At 31.5% G+C, this 23,455-nt stretch overlaps 2 protein-coding genes and 1 long non-coding RNA gene across 9 annotated transcripts; 2 read left to right on the forward strand and 1 right to left on the reverse strand.

Annotated features, from left to right (window-relative positions):
- LOC126733488 (uncharacterized) lies at positions 1-859 on the reverse strand. Its single transcript, XR_007659733.1, has 2 exons — positions 393-859; positions 1-328 (listed from the first exon to the last, which is right to left on the reverse strand). It is a non-coding gene; the product is annotated as an uncharacterized LOC126733488 (long non-coding RNA).
- Positions 860-7,594: 6,735 nt separating this feature from the next.
- Positions 7,595-11,428, forward strand: LOC126750365 (uncharacterized). Of its 3 annotated transcripts, none has more exons than XM_050459955.1 (9): positions 7,595-7,998; positions 8,049-8,249; positions 8,383-8,550; positions 8,662-8,886; positions 8,938-9,276; positions 9,341-10,002; positions 10,063-10,330; positions 10,518-11,196; positions 11,256-11,428. In XM_050459955.1, the coding sequence occupies exons 1-9, from the start codon at positions 7,893-7,895 to the stop codon at positions 11,368-11,370; spliced, it is 2,763 nt and encodes a 920-aa protein (XP_050315912.1). In that variant the 5' UTR covers positions 7,595-7,892; the 3' UTR covers positions 11,371-11,428. The 3 variants fall into 3 exon arrangements, with proteins under 3 accessions (XP_050315912.1, XP_050315913.1, XP_050315914.1); XM_050459956.1 differs by having other exon boundaries at positions 10,087-10,330; XM_050459957.1 differs by lacking the exon at positions 7,595-7,998 and having other exon boundaries at positions 8,019-8,311.
- Positions 11,429-12,069: 641 nt separating this feature from the next.
- On the forward strand, positions 12,070-17,795 carry LOC126750366 (uncharacterized). 5 transcript variants are annotated; one of them, XM_050459960.1, is made up of 7 exons: positions 12,070-12,170; positions 14,957-15,178; positions 15,234-15,564; positions 15,722-15,778; positions 15,864-16,164; positions 16,227-16,407; positions 16,801-17,795. In XM_050459960.1, the coding sequence occupies exons 2-7, from the start codon at positions 14,977-14,979 to the stop codon at positions 16,935-16,937; spliced, it is 1,209 nt and encodes a 402-aa protein (XP_050315917.1). In that variant the 5' UTR covers positions 12,070-12,170; positions 14,957-14,976; the 3' UTR covers positions 16,938-17,795. The 5 variants fall into 5 exon arrangements, with proteins under 5 accessions (XP_050315917.1, XP_050315920.1, XP_050315919.1 ...); XM_050459963.1 differs by having other exon boundaries at positions 12,072-12,170; positions 14,976-15,178; XM_050459962.1 differs by having other exon boundaries at positions 12,105-12,200.
- Positions 17,796-23,455: the final 5,660 nt, after the last annotated feature.

Raw genomic sequence — 23,455 nt, forward strand, 5'->3', positions numbered from 1 at the left:
TTAAAAAAAAAAACTTTTTTATTGATGTTATCTATATTGTGGAATACAATTTAAGTTCTTATTATTTAGTATTATTGTTACTGAACTATTTCTTAATTAAATAAATACGTACAAGAAAAATATGTACAAAATGCAAAGCTATTTAACCCCAAATCAGTGGTGGTGGAGGAGGTGGTGGCGGTCCATAAAATCCACCGCCATAGTAAGGAGGCGGTGGCGGTGGAGGTCTATGGTAAAGTCCTGGATCCAAACCTATATAAAATAAAGACATGGGGGCCGATAATACAAGATTGGATGCCAAAAGAGTCAGGGCGAAGAAAACGTATTTCTAGAAAAAAAAACACTTGTAAATAATAAATAAATGTGAGAAATATAAAATAAAATTTACTCACCAATGGTAGGCGAAAGTCCATATTTGAATTGCCAACTAAAAATCTGAATAGATAATGATATTTTTTCTATGTCTCACACATCTTATATATATATCCACCATATACCATCAATGTATTTAAACTATGTTAATTAATTCAAGTTCATTGTAGTAAATATTCGAAAAACCCATACATATTAAGGTACTAATAAGGATGTGAAAATATTTACGGTTTTTGGGGGACCCCAATAAAGCAATGTTGTCTTATGAAAAAAAATTCGTATTTACCGAAATACACATATAATGTGTTCAAGATATGGATTTTTGCAGTGGGATCTTGGTAAGCCTTGAAAAGACATCGGGTGATATACACGTGTAATCAAGATATTTTAAAGTATCATTGACATATATTTTTTTAAATGACTTCACATAAAGATATAGAAAAAAACTAGTAACTCACTTTCTAATTGGCAGTTTTAAAGGTATAGATAAAACTTCTACTATATTTTATCGCGCACGTTTCATTCTTATTTCTTCATTCTTATTTTTCCATATGAACCAGGAAAATATATGAAAATAAATAAAGAAAAAACAAAACAGAAATAAAAATTGCTTTTCTTTTTTTGTAACGTTGAATAACGACGATATCGGGTAGAATCATATCATTATATAATTCGACCCGATATCAAAATTTGTTTTTTGCAAAACACGAATATGATTTTTTGTAAGTAAAGGCATTGTTTTACAGTTAATAAATACATAACCTTTCCTCCTTTCAATATGTTCCACCTTTTTTTCAAAGAGCTACAATAAATAGTACAAACTATGTAACTTTTTGAGCTAAATGTACATAATATTTTTATTTTTGTATAATGTTTTTATTTTTATTTTATTTTTACATCAATGAAAATATTACATTTTAGATGGCATGAGGTATTAACTATTTTACGAGAAATTTTTAATTTAATCAAGTAAAAACCTTGAAGTAAAGAACATTGAAGGAATAGAATTAGTAAACATCTTTGTTTGGGTTCAAGGCAAGGGGATGTTTTGTTTACAAAATAATTCACTTATTTTCAAGTTGCCTTCTCCGTTGTCAAGTTTACACACATTTTCAAAAGAGGAAATTTTAAGATATACAGATCGTGTTTTCGTTCGTTACTTATAGGAAACCGCATAGAGGCGAAATTTTGCAACGTCGCGCGTGTACGAGTGCCTGCGACAGAGTACCGCCCCGGCCGGCCCGAGGAGTCCGAGGACGGGATTAGTAAATATCTGACTTTCGTGGGAGCTGCACAAAATGTCCCAAAATATTACGCGAAAATCCAGGCATTTTGAAAATATTTATTCTAAAGCGGGTTTTACAGACATGACAATGTGTAAGACCCGCATAGAATTGTAATCTTAAAATGTTTAATATGCTATGTTTTGCATAATGAAAATTAAAGCGTTATTCTAATAAAAAATAAACTATCAACTATGACAAAAATATAATAAAAAAATCAGAAATAAAACCCTAATAAACAAACTTAACAGCATATAATTTTTTAAATAAAAGGCTCAAATAAACCGCCTTCTTTCGCTAAACAAAAACTTAACCTATCGTGAAAGCTATTTCGCACCTCCAAAAGAGTTTCAGGTAAAATGCAATTGGCACCTTCGACAATTTTATTTCGCAACTCCTCTAAATTTGTTGGCCTACTAAATTCATGCTTGTAAATGGTCTGCTTAAGGTAACCCCACAGATAAAAGTCATTTGGAGACAAATTTGGAGATCTAGGAGGCCATTTAATATCGCCAGTCCCACTAATAAGTCGGTTAGGAAAAGTATTTGTTAAAAATTCTTTTACCCTAGCTGCGTTATGAGCAGGACAGCCATCTTGCTAAAATTCCTGAGGATACTGGGTACGAAACTGAAAACTTCTGTGCTCGTTTTCCTGAGACCAATAACGAACAATGGAAGGATTGTGTTTGCCTTGTAATGGAAAAGAAGATTCATCAGAAAACAAAAAATTTTTTTTTCAAAAATTATTCGTTTTTATTTGCCTTTTCCATCATGGTTTCACAAAATTCCATTCTTCGCCACTGGTCTTCAGGAAATATTTCCTGAGTTTTTGAATACTTGAAACATTTGTACCCATATTTTTTCCAGATACGCGAGCAACAGTTTTATTGCTCATTCCCAGTTCCTCTCCAACACTTCTAGTGGACCGTGTCGAATCGGGTTCTAGGGTACTGCAAACCATTTCTTCCCGCCGTTCTATATCCTGGACCACTTCAACAGGTGGTTCTTGACGTTTTGTGTGGCATTTTTTACAATCTTGAAGACAAAATTTTTCCCAAAAGTTGTGATGCCATTGCCAAAGGTAAATAATCCAACAGATTTTAATCAGTTTAGATCCATTAGTATTCTGTCTACAGTTTTAAAAATTCTTGAAAGAATCTTAGACACTCAAATTCGAAATTTTTTAAATGCTAATGATATTTTGCCCCCTAAACAGTCTGGGTTTAGAAAGAACTTCAGTTGTGCTTTAGCAATGGCGGATGTTATTGATGACATCATAAGATCTAGGGATGATGGTATGATTTCTGCCCTTGTTCTATTAGACTATACGAAAGCCTTTGATTTTATTAATCACGAAATTTTAAAGTCTATATTTCGCTATATAGGTTTTTCTGATAAAGCTATTAATTTCATTTTAATTCTTATTTAAGCGGTAGGGTGCAGCGAGTCAAGATAGAGGAAAATGTATCTGAACCCTTGGAAGTTGATAATAGCGTGCCTCAGGGTGGTATCTTAGGAGCCTTATTTTTTATTATTTTTACTTTTAGATTTTATTTTTATTTAAAAAACTGCCTTTACCATTTTTATGCCGACGATACTCAGTTGTATTACTCTTTTCTGCAAGAAGATGATAAAAATGCGGAAGCAAAAATTATTCAAGACTTACAAGCCATATGTGATATTTCTTCAAAACATTTTCTAAAATTAAATCCTTCTAAGTCGTCTGTAATGTTTATTGGTAATAAGAAAAAAATTAACCATATTTTAAACAGCAACACTATTAATATTAAGATGGGTGATGCTAATATTCCTGTTATAGATAATTGCAAAAGTTTGGGCTTAATAGTGGATAGTGATTTGCGATGTCATCAACACGTTTCTAATGTTCTAAAAAAGGGTATTTTGCTTTAAAATTAATTTACTTGCATAGGCATTATCTAAGTGAAGATATTAAAAAAATTTTGTGTGACTCTTTAGTGCTGTCACAATGCAATTATTGCGATGTTGTTTACGATTGGAGCCTAGACTTTAATGACAGGTGCCGATTGCAAAAGCTTCATAACTCATGTATTCGCCTAATTTTTGGCATACGCAGACATAATCGCGTCTCCCATAGACTTTCCCAGCTGGGGTGGTTAAATATGCAAAATCGTAGGGTTGCTCATTCACTTACTTTTTTTATAAAATTCTTAAATACCGTAGTCCACCTTACCTATACCTTAAGATAACTTTTAGAAATGATATGTTCACCATTTGGGCTTGAGAAGAAACACAATTCATATTCCAAGACATAAGACTCAATTATTTAAAAGGTCCTTTTCCTATAATTTTGCATATCAGATGAACTCTTTGGGCATAAATTTTGAGTTGGGTTTGGTGTCTGTTCAGACTTTTCGCAGGGGAATGATGGTGCGTCTGATGAGTCAGCAGCTATCTGCGTAAAATATTGAAGGGTCAATATTGTTAGTTTGGGTATGGGTGGAGAGTGGAGACTGAAAATTTGTGTTTAGTGTGGGTAACTAATGTGCGTGTTTTTCTTTTTTTTTTGTGAAAGGTACTATGTTAATGTTAATGTTCTAAATTTTTTGGGGTATAATTAAACTTAGTCTGTTACAAGCGTTTCTACTTTTTTTTTCTAGTTAGTTTTTAAGTTTTGGCCACAATGTTAAAGACCAGAATCTGCCTTGGCAGAATTCTGAATTTGTCGGCCTTTTATTTGCATAAAATAATAAATGTATATTTCTTTCTCTTTTTTTTATGTAGTTATGTTGAGTTTGCAATTTTTTTTATATATTTTGCAAATAAAAAATAAATTATTATTATTTATTATTAATTAAAATATGCCTCAAAATTTGTAGCCACATTTAAAACCGTTTTTGCACAAGGAATCGGTCTATTCTCAAATTTCACTTAAAACAAATCTCTACATTGTACTGCCGAATTGCCTCCATAAAACCATTTAATTAGTTGAACTCTTTCGGAAGGGTATAAACAGCCATAGTGAAAAAAACACGAAAATAACGCTCAAAAATTATTAATGCAACATGCAGTAACACAGCAAAGTGAGGTCTGCTGACTCCCGGTTCAAAAAATAAAAACGAAAAATTCCGCCGCCTGCAAGCCGCAACCAAGCGGTGTTGCCATTATTTTGGGTAATACGTAGCTCACGATAACACGATCTGTATATTAACACATATAATAATGTTAATTTAACTTATTGGTGTTAAATTCTGGATTAAAAATTAAGAGTAGAAATAGATACGTCTTATTCTAAGCGCAAAAATAACATCTTCAAAGTAAAATTTTAATTATTAACATTTTTATTCCTAAAACCCCTTCTAAAAAAATTGGAATGGCAGCCCCGCAAGCAAAAACTGGTGTCATCTTGACAAACGGCTTTTTCACATTTGTGAAGTTCTGAGTTTTTTCTTTAATTTTTGGTTAAAAAAGGAAAAAAGTCTCATTTGAGTGTTTTTATGAACTGTTACGATGGTAAAAACTTGTGCCGTTTGTGCCGCGCCATGAGAAAAAGGCGATCTTTTCACAAGTAAATACTGTCATAACATCATATTAAGGGAGAACTAAACACCCAACAACGATTCGGTATTCGGTTCCATTGTAAGGGTCTCAGTTTTTGTTGCGGTCAGTTTGTGGCTTTTATAGTCGGTACCTAAACAAATTATAATAACCATAATAAAAATAAATTGTATTAAAGTTTTATGTTATTCTTCTACTATTACCACTCGACCATCAAAATAAAGTTACCAATTTAAAATATCCACAAAAAATCTTAATGAAAATTGAGCAACAACAAATTTACTAAAACTAAGCCGCAAAAAATACTAAATTAGGTTAGGTAGGAATCCTAGGAAGAATTTATTTGACCGAGATTAACCCGGATTTTAAGGTGGTTTAAAATCCCGGTTAATCCGATGCCTCGTCGGTTGCAACCAGCTGATTTCACCGGTTAATTTTGAAACGTGTACTGGGAAACTAAAATTACGATTCGAAAGTATTACTGGATATGATTGATTCTAAATTAAATTTTCAATCTTGAGTGTCTTGCGGATTGCCTAGTGTTTAACCAACCATTTGTCGACGACACGCTTGGGTATATCGTATGCACCAGACCTATATATTTGTGTTCTGTGCACCAGACGATATAGCTTCTTCCTTATTTAATACGTGCACAGTGTGTCAGCATCATTTTTTAAACGAATTTGTTTCATTTATTGTTTACTGTTTCATTGCGATGTCCCAACCCAACACTAGACCATACAAATAGCTGCCATGGTCATTAGACAATCAACGCAGGTATTGGTCATTTACCCTTTCTCTATTTCTATGCCTGAGATCTACCAAAATTTTGTTGATTAACAGGTTAATTCAACCGATGAATTCTGAAAAATGCCCTTTGATTCTTCTGAATAGCTTGGGGGTCAAATGTCAATAATTTGACAGTTAATTATAAACGTCAACGTTCCTAACTAAAAGAGGTTAAGCGGAGAACACATATACGCGATCACGACCACGATCGCGATCACGATCACGATGGCGATCAGACGCGTCCAAAGTAAAGAAATGTAGCCGCACATACTTGTCGCGACCTGTTAGCGATACGGTGGCGTTCTGCAGCGTTTGATCGCGCGTTCCTCGCCAGAAAGCGAGCAGCGGCGATCAAACGCAGCACGTTACGTTGATCGCGGATCGTAAGTTAAAAAATGGCCGATTTCACGGAAGAATTTATTGAACATGTAAAGAAATATGATGTTTTATTCGATATGGCACATCGTGATTATAAGAATGTTCGTATTAAAAATAAAGTATGGGACGACATTGCCAAGGATATGGGAAATCATCATACTGGTAAGTAATAAACTATTGTTTTGTATACACATAATTTATTTGTTAATTTATACTTAGCTACACATATAAATAAATTAATTAATTTATTGTACAGGGTGTCTCAAATTTGTGGCTCAACATAAGGAACTCCGTAACTATGGGAGCTTGGTTAAATTATAGAAAAGTTGCGAAATTTTGAGCCTGATAATATGACATTTAAAAAATTAATAAAACCCGAACGGTTCCGAAGATAATTGAAAATTGAAAACTATCGTCGTATTTTAAAATTAGATCACAAAGAAGCTTAGAAAAACATTAAATCAAATTTTCAACATTTTGTTTTTTTTTATTTTTATCTTCGGGACCGTTCGGGTTTTATTAATCTTTTAAATGGCAAATATGCCGGCAATGGCAATATGCCTAACGATAGTTAGGCCTAAAAATGCGCAACTTTTGTCTAATTTAACCAACCATGTTATGGAGATCACCCATAGTTACGGAGTTCCCCATGTTGAGGCACGAATTGGAGACACCCTGTACACTGTTCAAGTCGTGTTGTAAAGTAATTAAAGTATGTTTAAATAAACCAAGAAGTAAAATCTTAAATATCAAGAAAAATACTTAACAATTCCATACTTTTGGACATAATATGTGTAAGTTTATTATGAGTGACATACTTTTACAAATTACTGAAATGGGAAACAAATTTTTCACGTATCCCAAACGCTCCGTCTTTTTATCCTAAAAAAACAGAATAACCTAAGTGGATTCTTGTCTAATGGACGAGAAGTAATTAGACAATCTGAGATTACCTTCGCCTATCATTATTGCAATTTTCATCTTCATCCAATAATATTGCAAGAAGTAGTGCCTCTTCCTCAAAATCCTCCATTGACACTTTTAACCCGCCCTCAGATTTAAAATAAGCTGTTTATGTATGCGTGCACTTCGACTGAGCCTAATCGCGATCGCGGATATGTGTCCACCCCTTCTGAACGCAAGGATTGCCATCGCGATCGTGATCGCGATCGTGGTCGTGATCGCGTATATGTGTTCTCCGCTTTAAGGAGGTAATTTGGTAAACAACCATACTAACGTCTGGCGACAGAACATACATCAGCCAGTCAGAAGCCTTGAATTCACTTTGAGCTTCCATGGTGTGTTATTGGTTAAAATTGAGTTTTCTTCTTGACCGTTTTGACATTTCGCGAGTAAAGAGGTTAGGTTTCTTCATAGTATTTTTATTTTGATTATTGAGAGAAGATAGATAGAAAGCAACTTTTGATTGATCATTGTCTTCAAAAATATATCGCAAATTTAAGTCGGAAAGTGTGATCGTTTATTGATATCTAATTTAATTCTTCTGTGGTAAATTATTTATGTTTTTACGTGATGGAAATTAATACAAATCTATCATGTCATATTTGCCAAAAACACTTCTCTTCTGCATGGAATTTTAGAAGACATTTAAAGGCCCAACATAGTTATAATGAGTGTAGTAAGTATTTGAAAGAAAAGTATGAGCCTATGTATAAAATTTTATTCTAGTACCGACTGAAGTAAGTTTACAAGTTGTTCCATTGAATGATAAAGAAACTAATACTCACAACAATATCCAATGTCATTTATGTGCAAAAAAATTTGCCACAGGTTTTAGCCTCAGAAGGCACTTAAAAAGTCAACATGTAAACATTGAAGAAGATAAACCCACCAAAAAGCAAAGCATTAAAGTTAGTCATGAAAGTCAAGGTTAGTAACCCTAATACAGACCAGCATGGATCATGGAAGTTGAAAGTGCTTCCATAAAACTGGTAAATGTGTTTCTTTACCAGTCTAAATGTGACAAGGTATATTAATTATCTGATAAAAAATAAATTTTCAGGAAATGAAGAAAAAAAAAATTGTTCAAACAAAAATAAGGGGCATAAAGTATTAGGAATTGTCAAAACTTCAGTGAAACATGTGGAATTCATTCCAAAACCAGATCAAATTGTTGAAGTTTTATTACAGAGCAATAACCAAGGTCGTGAAAGTGGAAACAAAAGTCAAGGTTTGAATTTTTTTAATCAAATAAAAGCTCTTTTGGTAAATTATTTTTTTATATGTTATTTATTAAGACTTAAGTATAATGTTTTATACTTAAGATAATGTTTTTTTTTAGAATATGGCTGCTTACAGGATAAAACATCATCAGCTACACAAAAACATATGAAAAAACATCAGAAAAAACAAAGAAATAATGGAAAAAAAAGGTTAAATCAATTGAGATGCTTGGAAGAAATGTGCCATTTTAACTGTACTAGATTAAAAAGCCTTCGTTATCATTTAGAGTTGAAACATAATATTTTGCAAGAAGTGGAAGTACTACAGTTTGAAAGCATTGAAGGTTTGTATATATATTCTGATATATATATATTCCTTAAATTATTTTTTATAGAATTTAAAAAATGGAAAAATCAGGAGGAAAGCAAATGTGTGGCAGTATGGGTAAAAGCATGTGGTATTAAAAAAAATAGACAAGGTGCACCTATTTATTACTATTGTAATCGAACTGGTAAAAGGAAAGTTTTGGCAGCAGCAAAAAGGAAACGTGCCCTAAAAGGGCAAGGCTCATGCAAAATTAATGCTTCCTGTACTTCAGCCCTGATAATTAAGCATATTTCTCAAGGTGTAAAAGTAACCTATTTTAAAAATCATTATGGGCATGAAAAAAAAATGGCCTATATTTCATTATCCATAAATGATAAAAATAAGATAGCACAACAATTGATACAAGGTAATTAAAATATTATCTAAAACTTAATTAAACCTAAGTGATGTTTATGTTTATTTATTTTTAGGCATTCCTTACACACAAATATTAAATAATATTCGGGAAAGTGTGGATGAAACTTTTGAAAGGATTCACTTGACCACTAAGAATGACATCCATAATATTGCCCAAGCTTACAATTTACATGATACATCCATAAAGGATCCCAATGATGCCATAAGCATTGCCATGTGGGTTGATGAAATGCAAAAATCAGAAAAAAATCCTGTAATTTTATATAAGAAGCAAGGAGAATTGGACTCAGGATTGTCTTTAAAAAAAGAGGATTTTTTGTTGGGAATCATGACAAGATGCCAAGGTCAGATGCTACAAAAATTTGGGTCTGGAGGCATTATTTGTATGGATGCAACGCATGGAACTAATCCTTATGATTTTAATTTAATTACTGTTTTGGTGGTCGATGATTATGGTGAAGGCTTTCCTGTTGGATTTTTGTTTGCTAATAGGGAGGATTATGTAGTATTAAAATATTTTATTTTGGCTTTAAAAAGTAGCATAGGAAATATAAGAGCAACTACATTTATGAGTGACGATGCCGACCAATATTTTGCTGCATGGAGTTCTGTAATGGATGTTTCTGATACCAAAAAGCTTTTATGCATATGGCATATCGACAGAGCTTGGCGTTCCAAAATATCATTAATTAAAGATAAATCAAAACAAATTGAGGTATAATATATAGTCCATGTTTTCTCGTTGCCAAAAATAGTTTAACGGGATAATTTTTAGTCTCATTCTGATTGTTATTTTAAGGTTTATAAGATGTTGTGTTTCCTTCGGCAAGAACCAAATGCAAATAATTTTAAAGCATCATTAGGAAGCTTTATTGAAATGTTACAAATGGATCAAGATCTAAAAGTTTTTGGTGAATACTTCCTGGTCAATTATGCAAGAAGATCCTCAACATGGGCTATGTGTTTCCGAGCTGGCTTATCTATTAACACGAATATGTATTTGGAATCCATGCACAAAGTGCTGAAATACATATATCTAAAAGGTAAAAATGTATTAGTATTAATTTTCGTGAAGTAGTCCATCTCTCAGTGGAACGAATAGTTAGGAAACAAAGGTTGCGGTCTGATCCACTTTATTTAAAGAACTGTTGAATTTTAATTACATAAAGTTGTACTCAACAGTTATTAGTATTAACTGATAAGTGTCTTGTTAAACACAATTTCTTTTAGGGACAACTTGCAGGAGATTGGACAAAACTGTGCATGTACTATTAAAGTATATCAGAGACAAGCAATTCGGTAGGATTATAAAGCTGGAAAAAGGAAAAATAACACACAAAATCAGCAAAATTAACAAAAGTCATATTGCAGCAGTAAAAGCAGATAATATACATATAATAAGTGTTGAAGATGGTTGGAAAATTCAATCTGGGAATAATTTCTATCTTGTGAAATTGAATGAATTAGGTGATCATCAGTGCAATTTAAAATGTTCTTCATGTATGTCATGTGTTCATTCTTACACCTGTAACTGTATGGATTACGTAATACACAACAACATGTGCAAACATATACATAAATTGTGCATGAGCGAAACTTGTAATAATAGCCCAATGAAGATAACTCATCATGATAATACAACAAACAATAATGATGAACTGCAAAGCCACCTTCTTAGTTTAAAACAATGTAATAGTTCTGAAACCATCAAGAAAATAAGGGAAGATATCAGTTTTATGTCTACTTTTGACTGGCCATCAGTTGATGATGCTGCGTTAAGAAAAATTAGTGGCCTCCTAACATCAGTTAAGCATAATATGATAAATAGTCAAGAATCATCAGCTCTAATAACAGAATCTAGTAAACACAAAGTTTGTCCTGCTAACAAGAAAATCACTACACAACCTCGGTGGGTTTTAGTTATAAAAAATACAGAATTACTTATCACTTATATTTAACATTTTATAGGTTCTTTTCTACAAAACTAAAGAAAAAGCCGATGGCTCCCAAACTGGCAAAGCCTTCACAAGAAGAAATTACAGAAATATGCTCAAGATTCAAAGAGTTGCAAGAGAATAAATGATTTACTACACACACACTTTATGTAACTTTTTGATTAAATTAAATCTGACAAAATTGCACTTTTTTTCAATGGATTATTCATTTTTAAAAAGTATTACAAATACAGAGCGCGATTTGTAAACTTTTCAGCTCCCGTTGCCGCTCTCGTAGTCACTTAAAATATTCAGAACTGTACTTAGGTACCCAATTTACAAAACTTCATTAAAACTAGAGATCACATCTGGATCATAATGCTTTTATTAATGTAATCATTTTTTAAATAAAAATGTAAAGGTAAACAAAATATTCTTTTTATTTAAGATAATTACTTCCCTAGCCTTCTGCTCTAGCAAAAATTATCACAGCACCTCATCTGACATCTCTAAAGAATTTAAATTCCAAACAAACTATACATACACCTACCCTAATTATTACTATTAATCTTGTGCATTATTAGATCTGGTAAAAAAAGTTACATTTTATTATAATGTAACTTAATTCCTATTAAATTTTCATTCAAACTATTCTAATTCAATGAAAAAGGCAAAAAGCCACAACCGAAATGTTCGAAACGGACCTGAAACACGAGATTTATTATATTAATAGGAACAGGGGTCTTTAAATTTGCCGCTAAATTTACGACCAATAGAAATACGTCAAGCCTCTGTGTGCGATACAGCTACGTGATTGGTCATCGACTGTTCTGTCGCCAGACGTTAGTAACAACCATAGAGTAATTAAAAGTATGTAACCATAGAGTAATTTAATATTTATTTCTCTATGTAAACAACCAAACCAAGAAGCAAGAAGTATTAATCCATGGTAAACAACTTTAAAAGAGTGTTGTGACTAGTTGGTTTTTAATATTTATATTTTTTTTATTTAATATAGGAATAAAGTGAAAATATTTTGGATCAATATAAAAGTGTGTAGTCGGAGATAATATAGTATATTTTTATTACTTGTGTCCATAAATAAATAGAAGCATAGGAGTGGTCCATATACAACAAATATTTTCTTTTTTTTTTGTTAAAAAATGGCTCATCCAAAAATTTGTTTGTTTTAATTTAATGGACTCAAGGTAGGCTTCCTAAATAACAAAAGAAATCAAAGAATCTTTGAGTTCTCAATTGCTCAATCACTGTTATTTGTTGCATTATCTTATGTTCTGTCTTCCATAAAAATTATGAAATTTAGATGCAAGGGGATTAACCTCACAAGCCTGATAATAATAGACAAGTTTAAAGATATGTTTGATGCATCTTTAATTTATATCATCATTCCTGTTAATTTGCTAATTCATCAGTCTTTGTGCTTACCAGGGTATAAAACTACCAAAAATTACTAGGGTGTAACTTCTAAAGGTCTTAAACTGTAAAACAGATTTATTTCACTTTTTATATATTTTTTGCCTTATACTTTTTTTAGTATCTTTTTTAAAATTGTTTAGTCTATTTTTATGCCTAATACTGATTTGATTGATTACTATATTCATAAAATTATACAAAATTTTTATCTTACAGCAATTACTAGATATATGTTTTAAAATAAAATATTTTAGCCTTATATGTTGGGCTTAAACTCATATTAGGCTATTTGGGTAAAAACTCAATAAACTAAAGACTGTTTTTGTTTTACATTAATTAGCAACCACTTCCCTTTTTGTACTTACTATCATAGATTTTTTGAACTGTTTAATTTTTTTTATAACACCCTGCATAAGTCTTTACCGCAGATACTATGTCTCTCAAAAAGGCAAACATATCTGGTATATTTGTTTTTCTACAGAATATTGATAATTAATGAAGTTGAATCTGAAAATATGAAATAGTAAATTGTTACTGAACAAAATTGATTTTGTTGGTAAATCCAAATTGAAATATCATGCTCATTTTTTCTCAAATATTAGAATAACTTAAAGCAACAAACCACTTGTTTGAAGCATTCAGTAGGTGTATCATAGTATCTTTTGACTTAAATTTACAATTTATCCTGTTAAATGAGGCCTTATAATTAAAAGTTTAATTAAAAAAAATTATAAGTTTAAATGACCTAAATATAAATTACAATATGTACATTTTTAAGATTAAGAAGTTGTAAGCTTGTAGAATGATACAATTTCCTAATATTATTTATTGTTTTAGTTACACATTTGTTCAGACAATATAAATATGTAAACCTTAGCAAGACTTAGTCATATCTTAAGACAATATGCCGAAAATAATTTCAAGACATCATATTTGGAAAAAAACTGCCATTTCTTATAAAAAATCTATTGAAAAATTGAAACAGTAATAAATAATTCTGAAAAAACAGTTACTACATCAACTTTTGTTGAAAAACCATTAAATTGTGTAAATGATTGGGGTTGTAGCGAAGCTAAAACAATGATTAGTAAATTTGAAAATCACATTCCTTTGAACACAATATGTAATAATGATACAATCCTTTCAACAACTTTTCACACAGCACATTTGAGATTGAAAAAAATAAAAAAAATATATTTCATTTTTATGATCATCATACAGCTTCAAGATTTGTTTAAATCAGCTTATAGAAATTATAAAACCAAAATTAGCATTTTTGAAAAATGGAAATCTCAGAAGTAAAAATAATTCTATCAAATTACCAAATGGGAAAATGGTTTATTTTGGAATAAAAAATAATTTAATTAATAAATTGTCAGCTAGATACTGCTCTGAATTGTACGAGCTATATTTGTATGTAAATATAGATGAAATTCTATTTTCAAAAGCAGTGGAGTTGAATTTTGAATATTAATATATTCCATTAAGAGTTTAGAAAAGAATGATCCTTTTGGTGTCTTGATTTTTTCTAATGAAGGCAAGATTCGAAATTGAAACCATTTATTAATGAGTGTCAGTTGTTGATGGCTAAAGATTTTGCCCACAATGGTCAAATGTACTCAATAAAAATTAATTAATTTTGCTGTGATGCGCCAGTCAGAGCTTATCTTAACCAAATTATTGTATAATGGTAAAGAGGGATGTGAAAGATGCCATATAAAAAGCATCTGATCTCCACAAGAAAAAGAAACATTTTATCTCACACATTTTAATGCAAAAGTAAGAACAGATGAAGAGTTTAATACTAATGGATGTGATTAACCCATTAAGGGCCATTCTCCTTTATTAGGGCTTAATATAGGTTTAGTTTCAAACTTCCCTCAAAATCTCTTCAAGTTTGGAAAATTATTTAGGCAAACTAAAAAAAGCATTAGCGGAGCAAGTTGGACCCTTGCACAAGCATACAATCGAGTTATTGAATTGTCAAAAATAATCAATAAAATACCAAATTCCCTAAGAACATTAAAAGGCTTTCAATGTTCTAAGAAAATCCCCCTCTGAAAGAATTTACTTCCATGTAGGATTCAAATTATTATTTTTTCTGTAAGAAATTATTAATTTCATGTATATTAACAGTATCCATTCATCAGCCACATAATTATTGTTATTGTATTAAATATTATTCAAGTTGGTAGGAAAATTTTTATAATTAAAACAATTTGTTTTGTTACTTGATAGATTAGCAAAATTTTCAATATAGAGAAGATTTTTACTTATCTTTAGTTAATTTAATAATTTCAGTTTTTTAAATACATCATAGAATGTTTGCTGTGGTGGAATTTGATAATAAAAGAAAAGAGTTTTCTGTGGTTCCATTAACATGGCTAACAGATGACAAAACAGTGTGTTTTTGGCCTAAAATCATAAGATCAGAGGATCACCTTCAATCCATGATTCAAAAATGCTTTTATCCAACAGCTTCTTGGGACAACTATGCCATTAAAAAAATTCATTGTACAACAGGTATGATACGACCCTGTTATCAGTCTTAATTTTTATACATTTGTGTTTTTTTTAGAATCATTTCATATAGCTAATTGTATGTTGAAAATGATATTGGAAGAAAGTAGTTCTGCAAATGAGGAGCCACAAGCTACACAGAAAAAGGGTGAAGAAATTGACAGAAAGGACATAAAAAGAGTTTTGCCGGAAAACAGTGACGTTGTTATATCATACTCATCAGACTCAGATACATTTATAAGTGCTCCAAAGAAAAAAAAAAGAAAAAAATTCCTATGTCCCCTGCCTACAACCCATAATAATGACAGTAATGAGATTGAAGTGTTTTTAAGTGATTCTGAGCAAAAAGGCACAGCTTTATTGACATCAGTGGAATCAGTCCCATCAGTGTAATATTTATTATTAAACCTGCAAATTTTACATGAAATAAATATAATTAAATATGAAATATGGCTTAAGATAAAAAATTTGAATATGACAACAGTAAAAAAATACTTTATTAATTTTTAATAGGATTAACTATTATATACATATTTTTTATTGCAGTGGGTCAGTGCTTTCAATTCCTGATGAATTGGATAGACAACAGCAAGCAAGTCATAAGTATGTTTTCTGTACTTTTTTCAATATTGAAATTCAGTTAGTAATAAGACCCTATATAATTAATCTCTTATTTCTACTATTTTAGTGAACATAATTCAACAAGAAGAATACAATCTAATGTTAACAACAATTCTCCAACATCAGATTTTTTAAGTAACAATCACTTAAACGAGTGGCAACACAGTATTTCTCAGGAACTGGAACATATCAAAGCAGTTCAAGAGCGACAGGCAACAATGTTAAGACAAATATGGCAAGCATTGCAAGTTAAAAATATTCAGGCGCTACATCGTCCAGCTGATGTCCCTGATTTGCCCCTTAATAAATTGAGGGAATTTGGAAATTTTGAGCAATGGCTCAAAATTGAACACAATTTTATTTATATGGTGAAATGTTTATAAGATTAAATTTGCTCAACTTGATTTCTATCCTTAATGTCCTCTTGCAGAGAACTCGTATTGCTTCAATTGGTGGAACCACTGTTAGAGCAGCAGTAATGAACATGATGAAATGTCTGCTTACTAATAAATTAGGAATGGCCTTTAATTGGGCTGGAAGTGCTCCAAAATCGACAAATCAGAAAAGAAAATATGCGTTTAAAGATACGCGTACCTACCAGATAATTAATGGTAAGTGCGACAAAATAATGCTCCGGCTCTATTACACTAATTATAATATCAATTGGCTAATCCTACAAAATCTTTTCTTCAAAATTTTATTTTTAATTCAAAATTCACTGCGTAATATTAGAACTATGTCTCCATATAGTTTGGATAGATCTCCAGAAAAGTTTATTTTTAAATACAGAATAAAGAAACAAATCAAGTTTTGAGTAATCCCGCAGGGAACCAAATTTTTAAATCATACAATCACTCAAAATTTTAGTTGTTTCTTTATTCCGTATTTAATTTAATGCCCTATTAAAAAAAATAATTTAATTTTTTCTACTAGTAATTTTAACGAATTTATGAATATTTTCTTCTTAATATATATTAATTACTATAACTTATTTTCTTTTCTAGAGGCATCAAAAATTCGTTTCTCTGGGGAAAAACTCTCCCCAATTGTCGGCGAATCCACTGACAAGGCAATAGGTCAAGCATGCCAAGCCTGGTTAAAACAGTCTAAGCATCGATTTTTATATTCTGAAAATCATTAGCAACTTAGATTCAAAATTCGCTTAAAACGTCCGTTTTTAGGCTCCGAAATCCAATATTAAAAAGGATGTGTTTCCAAAAAAGGTAATTTTATACTTAAACTCCTCTCAAAAAAGCTACCTTGCGAATCCGAATTTCAACAGAACTTATAAAACATAGTAGCTAATGGAGATATTTTGCCTGTGTTCGCCATTGATCTACACTTTTGTCTTAAATGTTAATGTTGAACAAAAGTAAGGTTAACCAGGGTTACCGGAAGATTTGTTGGAGTGTACCTAAAATTACCCAAACATCTTTGATTATTTTTAGTTAACACTATAGAACATCTTAATGCTCTTAACTTTTTAAGGCCTTTCATGTTTGCTTTCCTCCTTAATTATTTTTCTGCATATGTTTTTTGGAAACATATTGTCACTTCACTGAGTTCATCCATTTTTTTAAAATTAACATTGTGGTCTGCTTGGTTACTACTACGTAACAACTTAAAATGTGTCTTAAAAATAAGAATATTTGAGTACAAAATTTAAGGGCACCGCTTATATGCGCCATCAAAAAACAACGGTCGTAAACATGTGCTTGTTAAATTGTTTCAAACCATAGAATTTTTTAGTGCAGATTTACTATACTAAAAAGTAAGTTTTGCTCATAATTTTGCTCACCTTATTATATTAAGCATATCTAGCATATTAAGAAAATATCAAAGAAGTTTTTTTATCATGTTTTGTTTATCGCGTTTTTATATTTAAATATTATATTTTGTTATTATGTTCTTTATTCCACTGAGGATGGTAGGTAGATAGGAATAAAAAATGTATATAGTGTAAATAAAAACTACAAGTTAAATAAAAAAAGTAAATATGTATTATGTTTTATTTTCTAGTAGATTGACTTAGATTTTTAAAGAAGAACAAAATGACTATTTTAACGTAAACTTTGTGCTTACAAAATGAATAAAGGTTTTAACACCAAGACTGGTAACTGTTATCAAAAAAATCCCATTTAAGTTTTTTGAATTTAATTTTTTGGAAGTTTTTTGATTTGGCAACAGCTGTCAATCTTAACGAATAATAAATTGTGAAGTAAATCCTTCATGTAAAGGACTTGAATTTTTTTAAAATAGAACCACCTATATTTTTTTTCCGAAATTGGAGTCATTTGACTGACCCTCTTTAACACTAAAAGAGTTTTTCCCTAAAATGCGACTTTGCCTAGTTATTAACAATTTAAAGAAATTTTCGCGAAAATCTGTTTCCCCTAAATATTAATATTTACCACCGACGTTTTTTATCTTTTTGAAAAATTTATTTAGAGTCCTTGGCTAAGTTCATATTTATTTTATCTTTCGAAATTCCAACATTTATTTTTTTTATACAAGGTGATCAAAATTGTTACTTAAATATTGATATTTTCAATTCAATTTTACGCTTTTCTTTCCTTAAATGGAACACCCTGTATCTAGTAACGCGTTTTGATAGAATATTTGTTGATCTTCAATTTAAGTTTGCCTTTATCTCTAAAGCCGGCCCTAGACGATGTGTGTATTCGGCGAATGTACCTTCGTACTGCGGCTTCGGCTACCCTCCCACACGCTGCGGCATTCGGTATATATTCCACATCGCATCTTTGTTGGCCAACGTTCGCCACAGGCCACAGGGCCTCAGTTATAGAACAGTAGCGGAGAGGAGTAGTAGTGGTTTCTTTAAATAAAAATATGGATAGTGACAATGAGCAAGCGGCTGCGGTTGCGGCCTATATGGTTATTTTAGGAAGCTGCGAACTGCTGCAAGCTGCCTAAAATAACCAAAATTTTCTACAAAATGTCGAAAATTCAAACCACTATAAAACACAAATCTACACACACACAATTATATTTACTTACCTCTGAGTTTAGGGTTCTTCCTAACTGGTATACTGGTAGAAGAAAATTTTGCATTTTTTCAAATGCAAACCAGTTTGGTTTAAAAATGTCATTTGTGCCAGCACCAGATTTGTTACTTGCTTTAACTTTGTTAAGCAGGGTTCTAAATATAGACATTAAAGAATCTTTCTTCTTTTTTAGATCTGCGACACTTATTTGGTCCTTCTTTGAAAAAGATTAATGTATTTACACCCAGGCGTCGCCAACTTTGTTCCTATTTTTGTGGTCTAGGTATGTTGGGTCCCATATTATGGGATATAATTCGAACAGATCAAAGAATTCAATCACCAAATCATTAGACCATTCCATGATAACTTAAATAAATAACACCAATAAATATTAAAAATAATATTAATTTTAATTTTCAAGTAAACTTCAAAAGGCAACTCACCAAAAATATTATACAAAAACACCCGCTGCTAAGCTTGTCACGACTCTGACTGAAGACAAAATAGTCAAATAAGTGTGCGTAGCTAAGCACACCGTTTGGGAGCTAACGCGAATGAGCGCCACCTCCTTTGATGCGTGCCCTAAAACCGACAGCAGTTCGGATAGCGGCCGAAACCGCCGAATGCCGAATGATACACGCACTTGATCTCCCACACGCTTCGCGAAATACCGCGAATGCCGAACGTTCGCCACATACACACATCGTCTGGGGCCGGCTTAACCGTTTTTTCAAAATTTGTTGGAATATCATGATTTTTTTATAATCTATGTATACATTTAAGCAAGACAGTGAGAGAACTACCACTAGACGCCTTCGAATATGTACCAGGTCTAAGGACAGATACTCAGATTATCAATTCTCATCAAAAATATAATATAGAGGAAATAATTGCTGATATCCACCAAAATACCATTTCAGATAAAGAGCAGGTTACATTATGAAACTTCTCTAAATATTACACTATTAACTTAATATAATCATTTTACCTATATGTATAAATAAGACTGAGTAACTTTAGTATATTAATTGCATTCGTTTTTTTAACAGCAAAAGGGCCAAAGCAATATGCAGCAAATATAATGCATCTCTCCGTTACCCATATTTTATTTTATTAACTTCAAACTTATTTTGTCGCACTCACTATTTCCGGAATATTGCAATATAGGATAATTATAATATTGCAAATAGGCATATATAGGATAATTCTCAAGATTAAATTAAAACAAACATTAAATAACAGAAGAGTAATAACTGGGCGTGGGCATGCCGTAATTCGGCACGATTCAAAAAAGTTTGCAACTTGCAAACAATTTTGTCCACTCCAGTACACAAGCTAAAATTGAATTTTATTGTGAATGGTCCTATTACTTATAACATAGCATGCGTGTCCAAAGTCACTTTACCCACAAATGATTGTGAACGCACCTTAACCAAGCATACAGTGGCGTGTACAACAATTTAATGATTATAATGGAGATAGGTTTTGAATGTTTTACATATTATACGGGGTTTTAAAATAAATACACATTTTTAATATATAGAGGGTTTATTTAGGATGCAATTAATAAATATTGACAGATTATTGACATTTTAGTTTTTGGTCACGTGACTTCCGTAACTCTTTTGCTATTGGTCCGATTATGTTGAAATTTGGTATTTGGCGTTTATTTAGGATGCAATTAATAAATTTTGACAAATATTTGACATTTCAGTTTTTAGTCACGTGATCTATATAACTTCTTCTTCTAACTTTTAAGGTTATTATTCCGAAACTCTTTTTTAATAGGTACGTAAAGCGACTATACAGCGTGTGTCAGCCAAATGGAATAAATTACCTAATAAATAGACGGAAGCGTATTAGAAAAAAACGCTCGAACACGTCGATTGGTTTTTATAGTTGCGCATTTTTTTTCATAAAAACTTTTTATACAGGGAGTATCAGATAACGGTGGCCAATACCAACTTGCTTAGTTTAAACATAACACCCTGTATGTTAATTATTTTTTAGATTCCTCAGATCATTTTAGACATATTTTGTATACAATGTCCTATACCTATCTTTGACTGTTTCGGAAATATTAAGTAAAACTCAAAAAATAACATTTAGAAAAGAAAATTATTTATTTGCGGAAAATAGTTACAACATATTCAAAAACTTATACATAATACAAATCTAAACAATAAAGTCAATGTAGGAGATGTTCAAAATGCTCGCCACGAACGTCTTGGCAACACCCTACCCGTAAATAGAAATTTCTTCTAACGTTACTCAACATCTCAGGTGTGATCGATCTAATTGCCAGGGTTATTCGTCTTCGTAAGTCAGCTAAGTCAGTGGGTTTAGTTTTGTATACAATAGTTTTCACATATCCCCATAAGAAAAAGTCTAATGGCGTCAGATCGGGAGACCGTGCTGGCCATTCCATCGATCCTCGCCTCCCTATCCATCGATCTGCATTTGGTTGAGGTCCTGCCGCACATTTATTTGGTAGTGGGGTGGTGCTCCATCTTGTTGAACCCATATCATATTCGTTGGAACTTGTGGGTTTCCTGGATCAGGATACAAGTTGGCCAACGTTGGCACTACATTATTTTGAAGCAATTCTAAATAATTATCGCCATTCAAATTGCCCTCAATAAAAAAGGGACCTATGATCTGATCTTCAATAATTCCTGCCCACACGTTAACCTTTTCAGGGTATTGAGTATTGTCTTCTCTCGTCCAGCGAGGATTTTCCCTGGACCAATAGCGGCAATTTTGAAGATTGGCATGACCGTGAAGAGTAAAGGTGCACTCATCAGAAAACATAACATGTTCTAATTGGATCACATTGTTGTCTAACATTGCCATCATTTGTTCACAAAAATTGATTCTCCTGTCAAAATCGTCTTCCGTGAGCTCCTGGGTGGGTATAATTTTATAGGGTTGCATTTTGTTTTCTTTTTATATTCTAATAACTGATGAATAGCTAGTATCGAGTACTGGGGCTGCTTCCCGAGTAGAAGTATGTGGGTGTTCCTCAAACTCAAGCATAACAGCCAATTTAGTATCCTCACTTATTGCATTGGCAGCTGCTTTTTTTATCTGCCTAACATGGCCCAGCTCGCTGAATTGCTTTTCTATTGTACTAATAGTCCCTTGGGTTAAAGGCGACAAATTCGGAAATTTTTCGTGAAAGGAGCTACTTCCATTTGCGTCCGTGTATTATCTCCATAGCCAATCATCTGTAGAATTGTGATTTTGTGCATTTCTGTTAATTAAACCATTTTTCTGGCTTGTAGTTAATGAAATTCAAACGACTACTTCTGTCATGCAACATAAATCAACATTGAAACCAAAGTAAACAACAATTTTTAGTTTTTTTTATTCTCATATCAATAAAAAGGAATGCTGAAATAGTTTTTGCTTGCTTTATCATTACCAAGACCTAAATGGGCAAGAAGTATTAAGTGAGTTGAAGAGAATCTTAAAAAATAAATAATTTTCTTTTCTAAATGTTATTTTTTGAATTTTACTTAATATTTCCGAAACAGTCAAAGGTATAGGACATAGGACATTGTATACAAAATATGTCTAAAATGATCTGAGGAATCTAAAAATTAATTAACATACAGGGTGTTATGTTTAAACTAAGCAAGTTGGTATTGTCCACCGTTATCTGATACATCTATTTATTAGCTAATTTATTCCATTTGGCTGACACACACTGTAATATAAACATAAGCGACTATATAACCACATTATGGTTCCTTGCAGCATGATACCCCAACAACTCATCCTCTATTTCTCTTTTAAACTTTGGCTCTTCGATACTAACCAGAACTCATAATTGGAACTACCTACTACACCTGATAATTTGTAGTTTTTTTTAAGAATTCCTTTAAAGCTCTTCACTGACAAGACCTAAAGGTTCCAAACTGATCATCACTATAGTCCATGTTAAAAATATGAAATTGAAGTAAATTTACTACGCACTAATATTTTGACAGAGAAAATAATGATAATTTGTATTCAACTAGGTAAGAAAACATCGTTTTCGCATTGGCATTAAAAGGTAACAAAAGCTAATTTTTTTAATGTACAAACTTTATTGTTGAATGAAATGTAAACCTTTTAGCAACATAAGTTACGTGTTAGCCAGATGACTTAATATAAAACAGATAACTTAAGTTAAAATCTATATTGTTGTGAGGAATTTATAATTTGTTGCATTGCTATTTTATTGGGTGTTACTATTTAAGTAAATATTAAATTTGGAAAATACCAGACTTATTTACATATTTAGAAAAATCATGAACTTAAAACTTTTACGATATCTTTTCTTAATTAAATTAATATTAAGTCCAAAATTTTATTTGCTTTCCTTCCAGCTTTCTTTCTTCTAATTAAAATAAGATCAACTTAATTTTTGGTTGTAATTATTCCCAATTACCTAAGTTAAAACAAAATTTACAACTTAAAAGTTGATTTGTAAAAAGAAGGTTGGTAACCATTATTTTTGAACCAGAATTAGAGGAGTGAACAAATTCTTATTGAAGAAATTGTCCATTTCCCTCAAAGAGGCCCCAATATGATTTTAAATAGGTGAAAAAATACAACTCTCGGTCTCAAAAGTCATCAGCATAAACAAGTTCTGTTTTGTTCATTAAAA

This window comes from Anthonomus grandis, chromosome 2 (genome assembly GCF_022605725.1).
Source record: "Anthonomus grandis grandis chromosome 2, icAntGran1.3, whole genome shotgun sequence".
In the NCBI taxonomy this organism is placed as follows: Eukaryota; Metazoa; Arthropoda; class Insecta; order Coleoptera; family Curculionidae; genus Anthonomus; species Anthonomus grandis.

Coding starts and splice junctions, on each gene's coding strand:
- LOC126750365 (XM_050459955.1), top strand. CDS start 7,893: ATGGAAATTAATACAAATCTATCATGTCATATTTGCCAAAAACACTTC. Junction 8,551..8,661: donor AAGTGGAAACAAAAGTCAAG/GTTTGAATTTTT, acceptor GTTTTTTTTTAG/AATATGGCTGCTTACAGGAT. Junction 11,197..11,255: donor AAAATCACTACACAACCTCG/GTGGGTTTTAGT, acceptor AACATTTTATAG/GTTCTTTTCTACAAAACTAA.
- LOC126750366 (XM_050459958.1), top strand. Junction 16,165..16,226: donor AACACAATTTTATTTATATG/GTGAAATGTTTA, acceptor GTCCTCTTGCAG/AGAACTCGTATTGCTTCAAT. Junction 16,408..16,800: donor TACCTACCAGATAATTAATG/GTAAGTGCGACA, acceptor TTTCTTTTCTAG/AGGCATCAAAAATTCGTTTC.